Raw genomic sequence first — 15,866 nt, forward strand, 5'->3', positions numbered from 1 at the left:
AGGAAGAAGGGCAGTAACTAATGGAAGCATGATGGAAAACCTAAAAGAGGGCACAGAAGAAGTGATAGTTTTGCTTCAGATTCAGTGACAAACCAAAATATTATATACATTCCCTCTTGCTTTCCCTATATTCTTTTTTTTATTGGAGTATAATTGCTTTACAATGATGTGTTAGTTTCTACTGTACAACAAAGTGAAATCAGCCATCAGTTCAGTTCAGTTCAGTCGCTCAGTCGTGTCCAACTCTTTGCGACCCCATGAATTGCAACACGCCAGGCCTCCCTGTCCATCACCAACTCCCAGAGTTCACTCAAACTCATGTCCATCAAGTCGGTGATGCCATCCAGCCATCTCATCCTCTGTTGTCCCCTTTTCCTCCTGCCCCTAATCCCTCCCAGCATCAGAATCTTTTCCAATGAGTCAACTCTTAGCATGAGGTGGCCAAAGTACTGGAGTTTCAGCTATAGCATCATTCCTTCCAAAGAACACCCAGGACTGATCTCCTTTAGAATGGACTGGTTTGATCTCCTTGCAGCCCAAGGGACTCTCAAGAGTCTTCTCCAACACCACAGTTCAAAAACATCAGTTCTTTGGTGCTCAGCTTTCTTCACAGTCCAACTCTCACATCCATACATGACTACTGGAAAAACCATAGCCTTGACTAGACAGACCTTAGTCGGCAAAGTAATGTCTCTGCTTTTGAATATGCTATCTAGGTTGGTCATAACTTTCCTTCCAAGGAGTAAGCGTCTTTTAATTTTATGGCTGCAATCAGCCATAAGTGTATATATATATATATATATATATATATATATATATATATATATCTCCACCCTCTTGGACCTCTGCCCTCCCTATCCCACCCATCTAGGTCATCACAGAACACAAAGCTGAGGTCCCTGTGCTATAGATACAGCAGCTTCCCACTAGCTATCTATTTCACACATGGTAGTATATACATATGTCAATCCTACTCTCCTGCTTTTCCTATATTTTAGGGAATAGTTAAAAAGAAACACAGTAAGACACAAGGGAGTGCAGAAAAGTCTGCTTTCTCTTCTCTTCCTCTTATTGGTTTTGACCCCTTTGCATTTTTATCTACTTCTCCCCAAGACAGAAGACTGGATATCTGACCATCAGACTCAGGTATCCCAGGGCTGAGTTCACTACTGGGCAAAGTTAAGAGCCTAAAAGAAAGAGCCCCAGGAACACACTTCCTTCTCTTTCTGTGTCCAAGCTAGACAAGCTTTCCTTTGCTTCTGGCTACAGGTAATGACTGTGTGAGTGTCAGGGTCAGTGGGCAGGAACTGACAAAGAGAGAGAAAAACCCCTGCGGTGAGTAGCTGAGATCAGTGAACAAGTGTTTGACAGTGTGCTGTTCACCGTGTGCTTCCTGAATGATGTTACCCACTGGATGGATGTTGATAAATCCACTGTGACAGAAAATAAATGAGTAGGAATAAGGGAGGTGGGAGGGGGGTTCAGGATTGGGAACATATGTACACCCGTGGCGGATTCATGTTGATGTATGGCAAACCAATACAGTATTATAAAGTAAAATAAAATAAAATAAAAAAAAAGAGAGAAAGTGAAAGTCTCTCAGTCATGTCTGACTCTTTGCAACCTCAAGGACTATACAGTCCATGGAATTCTCTAGGCCAGAATACTGGAGTGGATAGCCTTTTCCTTCTCCAGGAGATCTTCCCAACCTGGGGTTGAATCCAGGTCTCCTGAATTGCACGCAGATTCTTTACCAGCTGAGTCACAAGGGAAGCTCAGGAATAAGTTTAGGGGGAGATTATGTTTTGTTTGGGGCAGCATTTCATTTTAGGTCTGTGCAGTATCCCACAGGGTCAGAAAATAGATTTATACACCAAGTTTGCCAGGAAGGACTGACCAGCAGGTTCTTCATCCAAAAACAAAAGGCCAGGATGCCCCATGTACCCCAATATTCCAGGGAAAACCTCTGAGGTAAATGTCTCATTTACTCCCTTGATCTTATCTGAGGTCTGGGGTTCCTGATTGCAAATCCCTGATTTAAGATGTAGAAGTGACATTTGAAGTGCTTGAGACCCTAGTCCAACCTCCTCACTAGAAAATATGGGGATTCCCTCTTTATCTAAGAGCATGTGACCAAGCAGAGGGATGGCTACTGATTTAACCTGCATTACTCTGCAAAGTGTTACTTGGGAGCCCAGAAAGTAGCATTCTGTTAGATGGAGCCCTCTTGTTGGAAGGTCACGTCTTAACTGTGATGTACGCATGCTTTTTAACCAATGTAACTCACCTCCCTGTTTTTCACCCATTTTTCGCTTGAGCATAATTAATGATCTCACTTTCTGGCTCTCTTGCCTTCAGAAAAAAAAGAAAAAGAAAATGTGATTCATATAATCAAATCATTGCTGCCACTGTGGAAGCTACAGGCATGAACTCAGGCACCTGGTTCCATCTGCAAACCACAGAGGCTCTGCTGTGGGGAAGGCATTAGTGCTGGAGTCAGGATACTTACCTTCAAATCCCAGACTTTTCATTCACTACGTGGTACCTTTGGCAAGTCACGTATCTCCTTTTGGTCTTACTGAACTTATCTGAAAAATGGCCAAATTATGAGTCACTGTTGCAGAACAGGGCTTCTAGGAGATCACGGCAAAAAATGCTAAGTAAAGCCAGTGGAAACCAAAGGTGTACCTCATCCCACAGGCTGCAGTCCTAGACTTTTGACCAAGAAAGTTTTCGTTGCCTCCAGCTGCTGTGGACACATTCTTAAGTTTAAAAAAAGAAATTACTTCTTTTCTGTTGCAGTGCATAGTATGGGACTGGGACTCCAATGGCAAACATGACTTCATTGGAGAATTCACTTCAACCTTCAAGGAGATGAGAGGAGCAATGGAAGGCAAACAGGTATGTGGTGAGCCCCCTGTGGTGTTTCTCCCAGACTCGCCTGTCACGATGCCACGTTAGCACCCAGACAGAGCAGCTAGAGGCGAAATACTAGTGTATAATTAAGTGAGGCCAGGAGGGAGCATGGAGGGATCCATAACCCAGGTTCTAGTGCCAATCCCCAGTCTACAGCAATAAGTGTGACTTTGGACAGGACCCTGCCCAGTGTGATACCATTCCTCCACTGGCAAAGTGGAGGAGTCAAATAAGGATGGTTCAGATTTTCTTTAGCTGTGTAGCCCTGGACAAGTGATTTAGTTCCTCTGTGCCTCAGCTTTCTCACTTGAAAAAAAAATTAAGGTGATAACGGTACCTACCTGTGAAGACTAAATGAGATAATTCATGATTCGCACTTGGCAGGGTATCTTCACTTACAAAATATGTACTATTGTTATTATCTAGTAGCAGTGTTTTTTCCAGCTCTACATTTCCATAACCTGATAGCATTAACTACACATTTAATGCTTTGGACAAATTGATTCCTTCAAGTTTGAATTTTGGGCACCAGATTTTCAGTTAGTCTCACCATTTCATTCTTGATACCAAGAAATAAATCTGAACACTACCAAAAACCACAGGGGCACATAGGGATTCCATTGCATCATGCAGAAGCCTGCACCTTCTCTGTGTATCTTTCAGGCACCTGTACTTTGACAGATACATACATGCATCTGTTATTCAGTTGCTGTCTTCTGGACCCTGACCATGTAACTTCTGCTCAGACCTGTTCAGGGTTCACCTGCCCAACTTCAGCTGCAGAACCTGAATCTCTTTGCCTGAGAGCTTTTTCTGGCTGCTGAATCCTACTCTGCACCTGCCAATAGCAGGCTGAATGTGTCAGGGAAGATGTACATAGTTCAGACAGCTGCCCTCAAAAAATAGCTAGTGGTAAGCAGGATAGAACACCCCATCTCTATTGCCCTTCAGGCAGCAGAACTCTGAGGTGTGCTCTGAGCAGCTGCCCACAGCTCACCAGCAGGGACTGGCCTGGCTGACAGTGGACTCCCTGACTTGATCACACGCCCCTTTTTGGCTGCTTCCCTCTCCCAGTTCCCCACTCTTCTACTCTCGTTTCCTGGAAATACCTACTAGATGAATTGTTGTTCTTGTTGTTGTGCAGTTGCTAAGTCATGTGTGACTCTTTGTGACCCCACTGACTGCAGCACACCAGGCTCCTCTGTCTTCCACTATCTCCTGGAGTTTGCTCAAATTCATGTCTATTGAGTCAGTGATGCTATCTAACCATCTCCTCTTCTGCCACCACTTTCTCCTTTTGCCTTCTTTCCCAGCATCTTTCCCAGTATCAAGTCTTTTCCAGTGAGTCAGCTCTTCATATCAAGTGGCCAAAGTACTGAAGCTTCAGCACCAGTCTTTCCTATGAATATTCAGGGTTGATTTCCTTCAGGATTGACTGGTTTGATCTCCTTGTGGTCCAAGGAACTCAAGAGTCTTCTCCAGTACCACAAATCAAAAGCATCTATTCTTCAGGGCTCAACCCCTTCTTTATGGCCCAGCTCTCACATCCATTTATGACTACTGGATAAACCATGGTTTTGACTATATTGACCTTTGTTGGCAAAATGATGTTTCTCCTTTTTAATACACAGTCTAGGTTTGTCATAACTTTCCTTACAAGGAGCAAGCGTCTTTTAATTTCATGGGTACAGTCACCATCCACAGTGATTTTGGAGACCAAGAAAATAAAATCTGTCATTGTCTCTACTTTTCCCCCTTCTATTTGCCATGAACTTATGAGACCAGATGTCGTGAACTTCATTTTTTGAATGTTGAGTTCTAAACCAGCTTTTTCACTCTCCTCTTTCACCTTCACCAAGAGGCTCTTTAGTTCCTCTTCACTTTTGGTCACTAGAGTGGTATCATCTGCATATCTTAGGTTGTTGATAGTTCTCCTGGCAATCTTGATTACAGCTTGTAATTCATCTAGCCCAACATTTCACATGATGTACTCTGCATCTAAGTGAAATAAGCAGGGTGACAATATACAGCCTTGTCATACTCCCTTCCCAGTTTTGAACCAGTCCATTGTTCCATGTCCTGTTCGAACTGTGCTTCTTGACCCACACACAGGTTTCTCAGGAGACAGGTAAGGTGGTCTGGTTCTCCTGTCTCTTTAAGAACTTCCATAGTTTGTTGTGATTCACACAGTCAAAGGCTTTAGCACAGTCAATGAAACAGAAGTAGCTGTTTTTCTGGAACTCCCTCGCTTTCCCCATGATCCAGTGAATGTTGGCAATTTAATCTCTGGTTCCTCTGCTTCTTCAAAACCCTGACTGTATATCTGGAAATTATCAGTTCACATACTGCTGAAGCCTAGCTTGAAGAATTTTGAGCACAACTTTGTTAGCATGTGAAATCAGCACAATTTTATGGTAGTTTGAATATTCTTTGGTATTGCCCTTCTTTGGGATTGGAATGAAAGCTGACCTTTTCTAGTCCTATAGCCACTGCTGAGTTTTTCCAAATTTGCTGGCATGTTGAGTACAACACTTTAACAGCATCATCTTTTAGGATTTTAAATAGCTCAGCTACTTGAATTTAAATCTTTGCTTTAGCATTAGCTTCTGGAAGAACTCAAACCAAGATATCTGCCATCCTTACTCTGGGACCACTAGACTCATAGACCAGAAAAGAGTGATAGCAAAGAAAGACCTTTTCTGTAAGGGATAAGACTCTGTGCCTGATCTGCTCAGAATTACTGCTCAGGGAAAATGTTCCAACTCATTCTTCAAGTCTCTCCTTTCAGATATGTCAAGATTTAACCAGACTGGATGGATATCAATTAATATCCTTTAGGATCAAAGGCTTAATCAGAATCAGACCATTTGCTGAATACCTTTCTTTGGCCTGAGAATTCGAGCACAGTTCTCCGCATAGCTTCCACAACCCACTCCATATACTGTTGTACACCCAGCATTGTAAGAAATTTGTCAGATAGAGGCCTTCACCCATGAGCAGGCTTTCTGAGTTTCAGAACTATAATTAAAACCAACAGTAAGCTATAAAGAAAGTGACTCCCCAAATAACTAGGAACTTATCCAGAGATGTTGTTTGTTCTTTGAATGCACAGGACAAGGCCCCTTTGAGTTAATAAATTAATGACAGTTATCCACACCCTCTAGAGTTCTAAAGAGTTTTACCAAGTTTTGCCTTGTTCTCCTTTACAAAGAGAAATAAACAAACCAATAAACATGGGAAACATTACATCTTCAGAATGCTGGGAACATATTAAAAGTAAGATGATAGCATACATCACAATTGAAGCCTACTGAAGTCTGATGCTTTAAAACAAACAAGAAAGAGTCTTTAAGTGCCTCTGAGGAAATGGATCATATGTTCTTGTTCAGGCATTAAGATGTATCCAGATCTCTGCAGCCCCATGGACTGCAGCATGCCAGGCTTCCCAGTCTTTCACTATCTCCCTGAGTTTGCTCAAATTCATGTCCATTTAGTCAGTGATGCCATCAAACCATCTCATCTTCTGTCATTCCCTTTTCCTCCTGACCTCCATCTGCCCCAGTATCAGAGTGTTTTCCAAGGAGTTGACTCTCCGCATCAGGTAGCTAAAGTATTGGAGATATAGCTTCAGTATCAGTCCTTCAAGTGAATATTCAGGGTTGATTTCCCTCAGGATTGACTGGTTTGACCTCCTTGCTGCCCAAGGGACTCTGAGACGACTTTTCCAACACCACAATTTGAAAACAGCAATTCTTCAACACTCAGCCCCTTCTCTATGGTCCACCTCTCACATCTGTACGTGACTACTGGAAAAACCATAGCTTTAACTATGTGGACCCTGTTGGCAAAGTGATGTCTCTCCTTTTTTAATACGCTGTCTAGGTTTGAACTGTGGTGTTAGAGAAGACTCTTGACAGTCCCTTGGACTGCAGGAAATCAGTTCTGAATATTCATTGGAAGGACTGATGCTGAAGCTACCCAATACCTTGGCCACCTGATGTGAAGAACTGACTCATTGAAAAAGACCCTGATGCTGGAAAAGATTGGAGACGGGAGGAGAAGGGGACGACAGAGGATGAGATAGTTGGATGGCATCATCAACTCAATGGACAGGAGTTTGAGTAGGCTCCAGGAGTTGGTGATGGACAGGGAGGCCTGGCATGCTGCAGACCATGGGGTTGCAAAGAGCCAGACATGACTGAGCGACTGAACTGAACTGAACTAGGTTTGTCATATCTTTTCTTCCAAGAGGCAAGCATCATTTAATTTCATGGTTGTAGTCATGGTGTGCACTGATTTTGGAGCCTAGAGTTAGGTTCAGTCACTCAGTCATGTCCGACTCTTTGCAACCCCATGAATCTCAGCATGCCAGGCCTCCCTGTCCATCACCAACTCCCGGAGGTCACTCAGACTCACGTCCATCGTGTCAGTGATGCCATCCTGCCATCTCATCCTCTGTCGTCCCCTTCTCCTCCTGCCCCCAATCCCTCCCAGCATCAAAGTCTTTTCCAATGAGTCAACTCTTCGCATGAGGTGGCCAAAGTACTGGAGTTTCAGCTTTAGCATCATTCCTTCCAAAGAAATCCCAGGGCTGATCTCCTTCAGAATGGACTGGTTGGATCTCCTTGCAGTCCAAGGGACTCTCAAGAGTCTTCTCCAACACCACAGCTAAAAAGCATCAATTCTTCAGTGCTCAGCTTTCTTCACAGTCTAACTCTCACATCCATACATGACCACTGGAAAAACCATAGCCTTGACTAGACAGACCTTTGTTGGCAAAGTAATGTCTCTGCTTTTGAATATACTATCTAGGTTGGTCATAACTTTTCTTCCAAGGAGTAAGCGTCTTTTAATTTCATGGCTGCAGTCACCATCTGCAGTGATTTTGGAGCCCCAAAAAATAAAGTTTGACACTGTTTCCACTGTTTCCCCATCTATTTCCCATGAAGTGATGGGACCGGATGCCATGATCTTCATTTCATGAATGTTAAGCTTCAAGGCAACTTTTTCACTCTCCTCTTTCACTTTCATCAAGAGGCTCTTTAGTTCCTCTTCACTTTCTGCCATGAGGGTGGTGTCATCTGCATATCGGAGGTTATTGATATTTCTCCCAGCAACCTTGATTCACTTGTATTTCTTCCAGTCCAGCATTTCTCATGATGTACTCTGCATAGAAGTTAAATAAGCAGGGTGACAATATGCAGCCTTGACGGACTCCTTTTCCTATTTGGAACCAGTCTGTTGTTCCATGTCCAGTTCTAACTGTTGCTTCCTGACCTGCATAAAATTTTCTCAAGAGGCAGGTTAGGTGGTCTGGTATTCCCATCTCTTTCAGAATTTTCCATAGTTTATTGTGTTTATTTCAGAAATTTCCACAGTCAAAGGCTTTGGCATAGTCAATAAAGCAGAAATAGATGTTTTCTGGAACTCTCCTGCTTTTTCCATGATCCAGCGGATGTTTGCAAGTTGATCTCTGGTTCCTCTGCCTTTTCTAAAACCAGCTTAAACATCAGGAAGTTCACGGTTCACGTATTGCTAAAGCCTGGCTTGGAGAATTTTGAGCATTACTTTAGTAGCGTGTGGGATGAGTGCAATTGTGCAGTAGTTTCTGCATTCTTTGGCATTGCCTTTCTTTGGGATTGGAATGAAAACTGACCTTTTCCAGTCCTGTGGCCACTGCTGAGTTTTCCAAATTTGCTGGCATATTGAGTGCAGCACTTTCACAGCATCCTCTTTCAGGATTTGAAACAGCTCAACTGGAATTCCATCACCTCCACTAGCTTTGTTTGCAGTGATGCTTTCTAAGGCCCACTTGACTTCACATTCCAGGATGTCTGGCTCTAGATGAGTGATCACACCATCATGATTATCTGGGTCATGAAGATCTTTTATGTACAGTTCTTCTGTGTATTCTTGCCACCTCTTCTTAATATCTTCTGCCTTTGTTAGGTCCATACCATTTCTGTCCTTTATCGAGCCCATCTTTGCATGAAATGTTCCCTTGGTATCTCTAATTTTCTTGAAGAGATCTCTAGTCTTTCCCATTCTGTTCTTTTCCTCTATTTCTTTGCACTGATCGCTGAAAAAGGCTTTCTTATCTCTTCTTGCTATTCTTTGGAACTCTGCATTCAGATGCTTATATCCTTCCTTTTCTCCTTTGCTTTTTGCCTCTCTTCCTTTCACAACTATTTGTAAGGCCTCCCCAGACAGCCATTTTGCTTTTTTGCATTTCTTTTTCCATGGGGATGGTCTTGATCCCTGTCTCCTGTAGAATGTCACGAATCTCATTCCATAGTTCATCAGGCACTCTATCTATCAGATCTAGGCCCTTAAATCTATTTCTCACTTCCACTGTATAATCATAAGGGATTTGATTTAGGTCATACCTGAATGGTCTAGCGGTTTTCCCTACTTTCTTCAATCTGAGTCTGAATTTGGTAATAAAGAGTTCATGATCTGAGCCACTCAGCTCCTGGTCTTGTTTTTGTTGACTGTATAGAGCTTCTCCATCTTTGGCTGCAAAGAATATAATCAATCTGTTTTCAGTGTTGACCATCTGGTGATGTCCATGTGTAGAGTCTTCTCTTGTGTTGTTGGAAGAGGGTGTTTGCTATGACCAGTGCATTTTCTTGGCAAAACTCTATTAGTCTTTGCCCTGCTTCATTCTGCATTCCAAGGCCAAATTTGCCTGTTACTCCAGGTGTTTCTTGACTTCATACTTTTGCATTCCAGTCCCCTATAATGAAAAGGACATCTTTTTTGGGTGTTAGTTCTAAAAGGCCTTGTAGGTCTTCATAAAACCATTCAACTTCAGCTTCTTCAGCGTTACTGGTTGGGGCATAGACTTGTATTACCGTGATATTGAATGGTTTGCCTTGGAGACGAACAGAGATCATTCTGTCGTTTTTGAGAGTGCATCCAAGTACTGTATTTCGGACTCTTTTGTTGACCATAATGGCTACTCCATTTCTTCTAAGGGATTCCTGCCCGCAGTAGTAGATATAATGGTCATCTGAGTTAAATTCACCCATTCCAGTCCGTTTTAGTTCACTGATTCCTAGAATGTCAACGTTCACTCTTGCCATCTCTTGTTTGACCACTTCCAATTTGCGTTGATTCATGGACCTGACATTCCAGGTTCCTATGCAATATTGCTCTTTACAGCATTGGATCTTGCTTCTATCACCAGTCACGTCCACAATTGGGTATTGTTTTTGCTTTGGCTCCATCCCTTCATTCTTTCTGGAGTTATTTCTCCACTGATCTCCAGTAGCATATTGGGCACCTACTGACCTGGGGAGTTCCTCCTTCAGTATCCTATCATTTTGCCTTTTCATACTGTTCATGGGGTTCTCAAGGCAAGAATACTGAAGTGGCTTGCCATTCCCTTCTCCAGTGGACCACATTCTGTCAGACCTCTCCACCATGACCTGCCCGTCTTGGGTTGCCCCACGGGCACGGCCTAGGAAAAGGAAATCTGCTGATGGTTCTACACTTTTCCCCTTTTATTAGCCAGGAAGTGATGAGTTAGTCTTTTCAATGTTGAGTTTTAAGCCAGCTTTTCACTCTCCTCTTTCACCCTCATCCAGAGGCCCTTTAATTTCTCTTTGCTTTCTGCCATTAGAGCGGTATCATCTGCATATCTGAGGTTGTTGATATTTCTCCTGGGGATCTTGATTTCAGCTTGTGCTTCATCTAGCCCAGCATTTTTGCATGATATAATCTGTATATAAATTAAATAATCAGGGTGACAATATACAGCCTTGACATACTCCTTTCCCACTCTGGACCCTAGTACATTGTTTCATGTCCAGTTTGAATTGTTACTTCTTGAACTTCTTGACCTCCAGTTTTTCAGGAGGCAGGTAAACGTGGTGTAGTATTTCCATTACTTGAAGAATTTGTTGTGATTCACAGAAAAGCTTTCACCTAGTCAATAAAGCAGAATTAGATTTTTTCTGTAATTCCCTTTTTCTGTGATCCAGTGGATTTTGGCAATTTGATCTCTGGTTCCTTTGCCTTTTCTAAATCCAGCTTGTATATCTGGAAGTTCTCAGTTCATGTAGTGTTGAAGCCTAGCTTGAAGGAATTTGAGCAATACCTTGAGGATGGGAGATGAGCGCAATTATACAGTAGTTTGAACATTCTTGGCATTGCTTTCTTTAAGATTGGAATGAAAACTGAATTTTTCCAGACCTGTGGCCATTGCTGAGTTTTCTAAATTTGCTTTCATAATGAGTGCAGTACTTTAACAGCATTTATTTTTTAGGATTTTAAATAACACAACTGGAATTCCATCACCTCCACTAGCTTTGTTTGTAGTAATGCTTCCTAAGGCCTACTTGACTTCACACTACAGGATGCCTGGTCCAGGTGAGTTTCCACACTACCATGGTTATCCAGGTCATTAAGGCCTTTTTTTGTATAGCTCTTCTGTGTATTCTTGCCACCTCTTTTAATCTCTTCTGCTTCTGTTAGTTCCTTGCCATTTCTGTCCTTTATTGTGCCCCATCCTTGCAAGAAATGTTCCCTTGGTATCTCCAATTTGCTTGAAGAGATCACTAGTCTTTCCCATTCTATAATTTTCCTCTGTTACTTTGCATTATTCACTTAAGAAGTTTTCTAATGTCTCCTTGCTATTCTCTAGAACTATGCATTCAGTTGGGTATATCTTTCCCTTTCTTCTTTGCCTTTTGTTTCTCTTCTTTTCTCAGCTATTTATAAGGCCTCCTCAGACAACCATTTTGCCTTCATGGCATTTCTTTTTCTTTGAGATGGTTTTGGTCACCACCTCCTGTACAATATTATGAAAAGCTGTCCATAGTTCTTCAGGCTCTCTGTCTCCCATATATAATCCCTTGAATCTATCTGTCCCCTCTACCAGAGTAAGACCCAGTTTTCCCTACAGTCAGTTTCTCCCATCAGGAAGCTTGTCTCTTATCCTCATCTGTCAGAAGGCAGACAGAATAAGCAACAACTACAATACCACTGCCTTTGGAATGAACACAAAAATCACAGAAAGCTAACCAAAATGATCACATGGATCACAGCCTTGTGTAACTCAATGAAGCTATGAGCCAGGCCATCCAGGGCCACCCAAGATGGACAGGTCATAGTGGAGAGTTCTGACAAAATGTGGTTCACTGGAGAAGAGAATGGCAAATCATGTTAGTGTTCTTGCCTCGAGAAACCCATGAATAGTATGAAAAGGCAGAAATATATGACACCTGAATATGAGCCCCTGCCCAGGTTAGTAGGTATGCTATGGGGAAAAGTGGAGAAATAGCTCCAGAAAGAATGAAGAGGCTGGGCCAAAGCAGAAACAACACTCAGTTGTGGATGTGTTACCACTAGGTCAAAGCAAAATCTAATGCAGTAAAGAATAACGCTGCATAGGCACCTGGAATGTTAGGTCCATGAATTGGATGTGGTCAAGCAGGAGATGGCAAGATTGAATACTGATATCTTAGAACTAAATGAACTAAAATGGATGGGAATGGGTGAGTTTAATTCACATGACCATTATTTTGCCTACTGTGGGCAACAATCCTTTAGAAGAAATGGAGTATCCCTCACAGTCAGTGTACTCTGTGCTTAGTTGCTCAGTCATGTCTGGCTTTTTGTGACCCAATGGACCGCAGCCTGCCAGGCTCCTCTGTCCATGGGGATTCTCCAGGCAAGAATACTGGAGTGGGTGGTCATGACCTCCTCCAGGGGATCTTCCCAACCCAGGGATCGAACCCAGATCTCCCACATTGCAGACAGATTCTTTACAGTCTGAGCCACCAGGGAAGCCCAAGAATACTGGAGTGGGTAGCCTATCCCTTCTCTAGGGGATCTTCCCAACCCAGGAATTGAATCAGGGTCTCCTGCACCAGGTCATAGTGGAGAATTCTGACAAAATGTGGTTCACTGGAGAAGAGAATGGCAAATCACGTGAGTGTTCTTGCCTCGAGAAACCCATGAATAGTATGAAAAGGCAGAAATATATGACACCTGAAGATGAGCCAAATCGAACCCAGATCTCCCACATTGCAGGCAGATTCTTTACCAGCTGAGCTACCATGGAAGCCCAATAAGAGAGTCTAAAATGCAGTACTTGGGTGCAATCTCAAAAACAACAGAATGATCTCGGGTTTTGTTTTCAAGCAAACCATTCAACATCACAGTAATCCAAATCTATACCCCAACAACTGATGCCAAGCTGAAGTTGACAAGTTCTATGAAGACCTACAACACCCTCTAGAACTAACACTCAAAAAAGGTGTCCTTTTCATCATAAGGGATTGGAATGCAAAAGTAGGAAGTCAAGAGATACCCAGACTAACATGCAAGTTTGGCCTCAGAGTACGAAATAAAGCAGGGCAAAGGCTAACAGAGTTTTTATCAAGAGAACAGGCCGATCATAGCATACACACTTTGCCAACAACACTAGAGATGACTCTACAAATGGACATCATCTGATGGTCAATATCAAAATCAGATTGACTATATTCTTTGCAGCCAAAGGTGGAGAATCTCTATGCAGCCAGTGAAAACAAGATCTTGGAGCTAACTGTGGCTCAGATCATAAACTGCTTTTTGCAAAATTCAGGCTTAAATTGAAGAAAGTAGGGAAAACCACTAGGCCATTCAGATATGACCCAAATAAAATCCCTTATGATTTCACAATGGAGGTGACAAATAGATTCAAGGGATTAGATCTGGTAGACAGAGTGCCTGAAGAACTATGGACAGAAGTTCATAACACTGTACAGGAGTCAATGACCAAAACCATCCCCAAGAAAAAGAAATGCACAAGGGCAAAGTGGTCTGAGGAGGCTTTACAAATACCTGAGGAAAGAAGAAAAGCAAAAAGCAAGGGAGAAAGGAATAGATATACCAAACTGAATTCAGAGTTGCAGAAAATAGCAAGGAAAGATAAGAAGGCCTTCTTAAATGAACAAGAACAGAAATAGGGGGAGACAATAGAATGGGAAAGACTAAAACTCTCTTCAAGAAAATTGGAGATATCAAGGGAAATTTTCATGCAGGGATGGGTATAATAAAGGACAGAAACAGCAAGAACCTAAAGAAGCAGGAGATATTAAGAAGAGGTGGCAAGAATAAACAGAACTGTACAATTAAGGTCTTAATGACCCAGAAAACTGTGATGTTGTGCTCCCTCTTTCTGAGCTGCATATCCTAGAGTATGAAGTCAAGAAGGCATTACTACAAACAAAGCTAGTGGAGGAGATGAAATTCCATCTGAGATATTTAAAATCCTAAAATATGATGATGTTAAAGTGCTACACTCAATATGTCAGCAAACCCAGCTGGTAAAGAATCTGCCTGCAGTGCAAGAGACCCCAGTTTGATTCCTGGGTCAGAAAATTCCCCTGGAGAAGGGATAGGCTACCCACTCCAGTATTCTCAGGCTTCCCTTGTGGCTCAGCTGGTAAAGAATCCACCTGCAATGCGGGAGACCTGGATTTGATCCCTGGGTTGGAAGGTCCCCTAGAGGAGGGCATGGCAACCCACTCCAGTATTCTTGCCTGGAGAATACCCATGGACAAAGGAGCCTGGCAGGCTACTGAGCATGGGGGGGTAAAGAGTAGACACCACTGAGAGACTAAGCACAGCGACACAGCACAGCAGTGGCCACAGGACTGGAAAAGGTCAGTTTTCATTCCAATCCCAAAGGGCAATGCCAAAGAATGTTCAAACTACTGTATAATTGCTTCATTTCACATGCTAACAAGGTTATGCCCAAAATCCTTCAAGCTAGGCTTCAGAAGTATGTGAACCATATGTAGGATTTGGGTTTCCAAGAGGCAGAGGTACCAGAGATCAATTAAATTGAGAACATTCATTAGATCATAGGGAAAGCAAGGGTGTTCCAGAAAAACACCTACTTCTGCTTCATTGACTATGCTAAATCCTTTGACTGTGTGAATCACAACAAAATGTGGTAAATTCTTAAAGAGATGGGAGTGCCAGACCACCTTACCTGTCTCCTGAGAAACCTGTGTGGGGGCCAAGAAGCAACAGTTTTAACTGGCCATGGAACAATTGACTGGTTCAAAAATGGGAATGGAGTACTTTAAGGATGTATATTGTTACCCTACTTCTTTCACTTATTAATATATGCAGAGTACATTATGTGAAATGCTGGACTAGATGAATCACAAGCTATAATCAAGATTGCCGAAATATCAACAACCTCAGTATGCAGATGATACCATTCTAGTGGCAGAAAGTGAAGAGGAATTAAAGAGCCTCTTGATGAAGGTGAAAGAGGAGAATGAAAAAGCTGGCTTGAAATGCAACATTTCAAAAACTAATATCATGGTATATAGTCCCATCACTTCATGGCAAATAGAAGGGGGGAAGCGGAAGCAGTGACAGATTTTCTTTCCTTGGGTTCCAAAATCACTGTGGAGGTTATTGCCACCATGGAATTAAAAGACCCTTGCTCCTGTAAGGAAAGCTGTGACAAACCTAGACAGCATAGTAAAAGACAGAGGTATCACTTTGCTGACAAAGGTCAATATAGGTAATGCTTTGGTTTTTCCAGTAGTCATGTGTGGATGTGAGACTTGGACAGTAAAGAAGTGTCTGAGTCCAGAAGAATTGACAGTTTGGAATTTTGGTGCTGAGAAGACCCTTGAGAGTTTCTTGCACTGCAAGGAGATCAAACCAGTCAATCCTGAAAAAGGAAATCAACCCTGAATATTCACTGGAAAGACTGATGCTGAAGCTGAAGCTCCAATACTTTGGCCACCTGATGCAAAGAGCAGACTCATTGGAAAATACCCTGATGCTGGGAAAGATTGAAGGCAAAAGAGAAAGGGTGGCAGAGGATAAGGTGGTTAGAGAGCATCATCAACTCAATGGGCGTGAGTCTGTGCAAACTCCAGGACATAGTGGAGGACAGAGGAGCCCAGGGTACTACAGGCCATGGCATTGTA

At 42.6% G+C, this 15,866-nt stretch overlaps 1 protein-coding gene across 1 annotated transcript in view; it reads left to right on the top strand.

The window, feature by feature from the left end:
• CPNE4 (copine 4) overlaps positions 1-15,866 on the top strand; it is a 494,912-nt gene that overhangs the window by 436,420 nt on the left and 42,626 nt on the right. Inside the window, exon 7 of the mRNA XM_068965804.1 lies at positions 2,803-2,901. Coding sequence (XP_068821905.1) covers positions 2,803-2,901 — 99 coding nt within the window. The remainder of the gene's footprint in view (positions 1-2,802; positions 2,902-15,866) is intronic.

The sequence above is a fragment of the Capricornis sumatraensis genome, chromosome 1 (genome assembly GCF_032405125.1).
Source record: "Capricornis sumatraensis isolate serow.1 chromosome 1, serow.2, whole genome shotgun sequence".
NCBI classification, from domain to species: domain Eukaryota; kingdom Metazoa; phylum Chordata; class Mammalia; order Artiodactyla; family Bovidae; genus Capricornis; species Capricornis sumatraensis.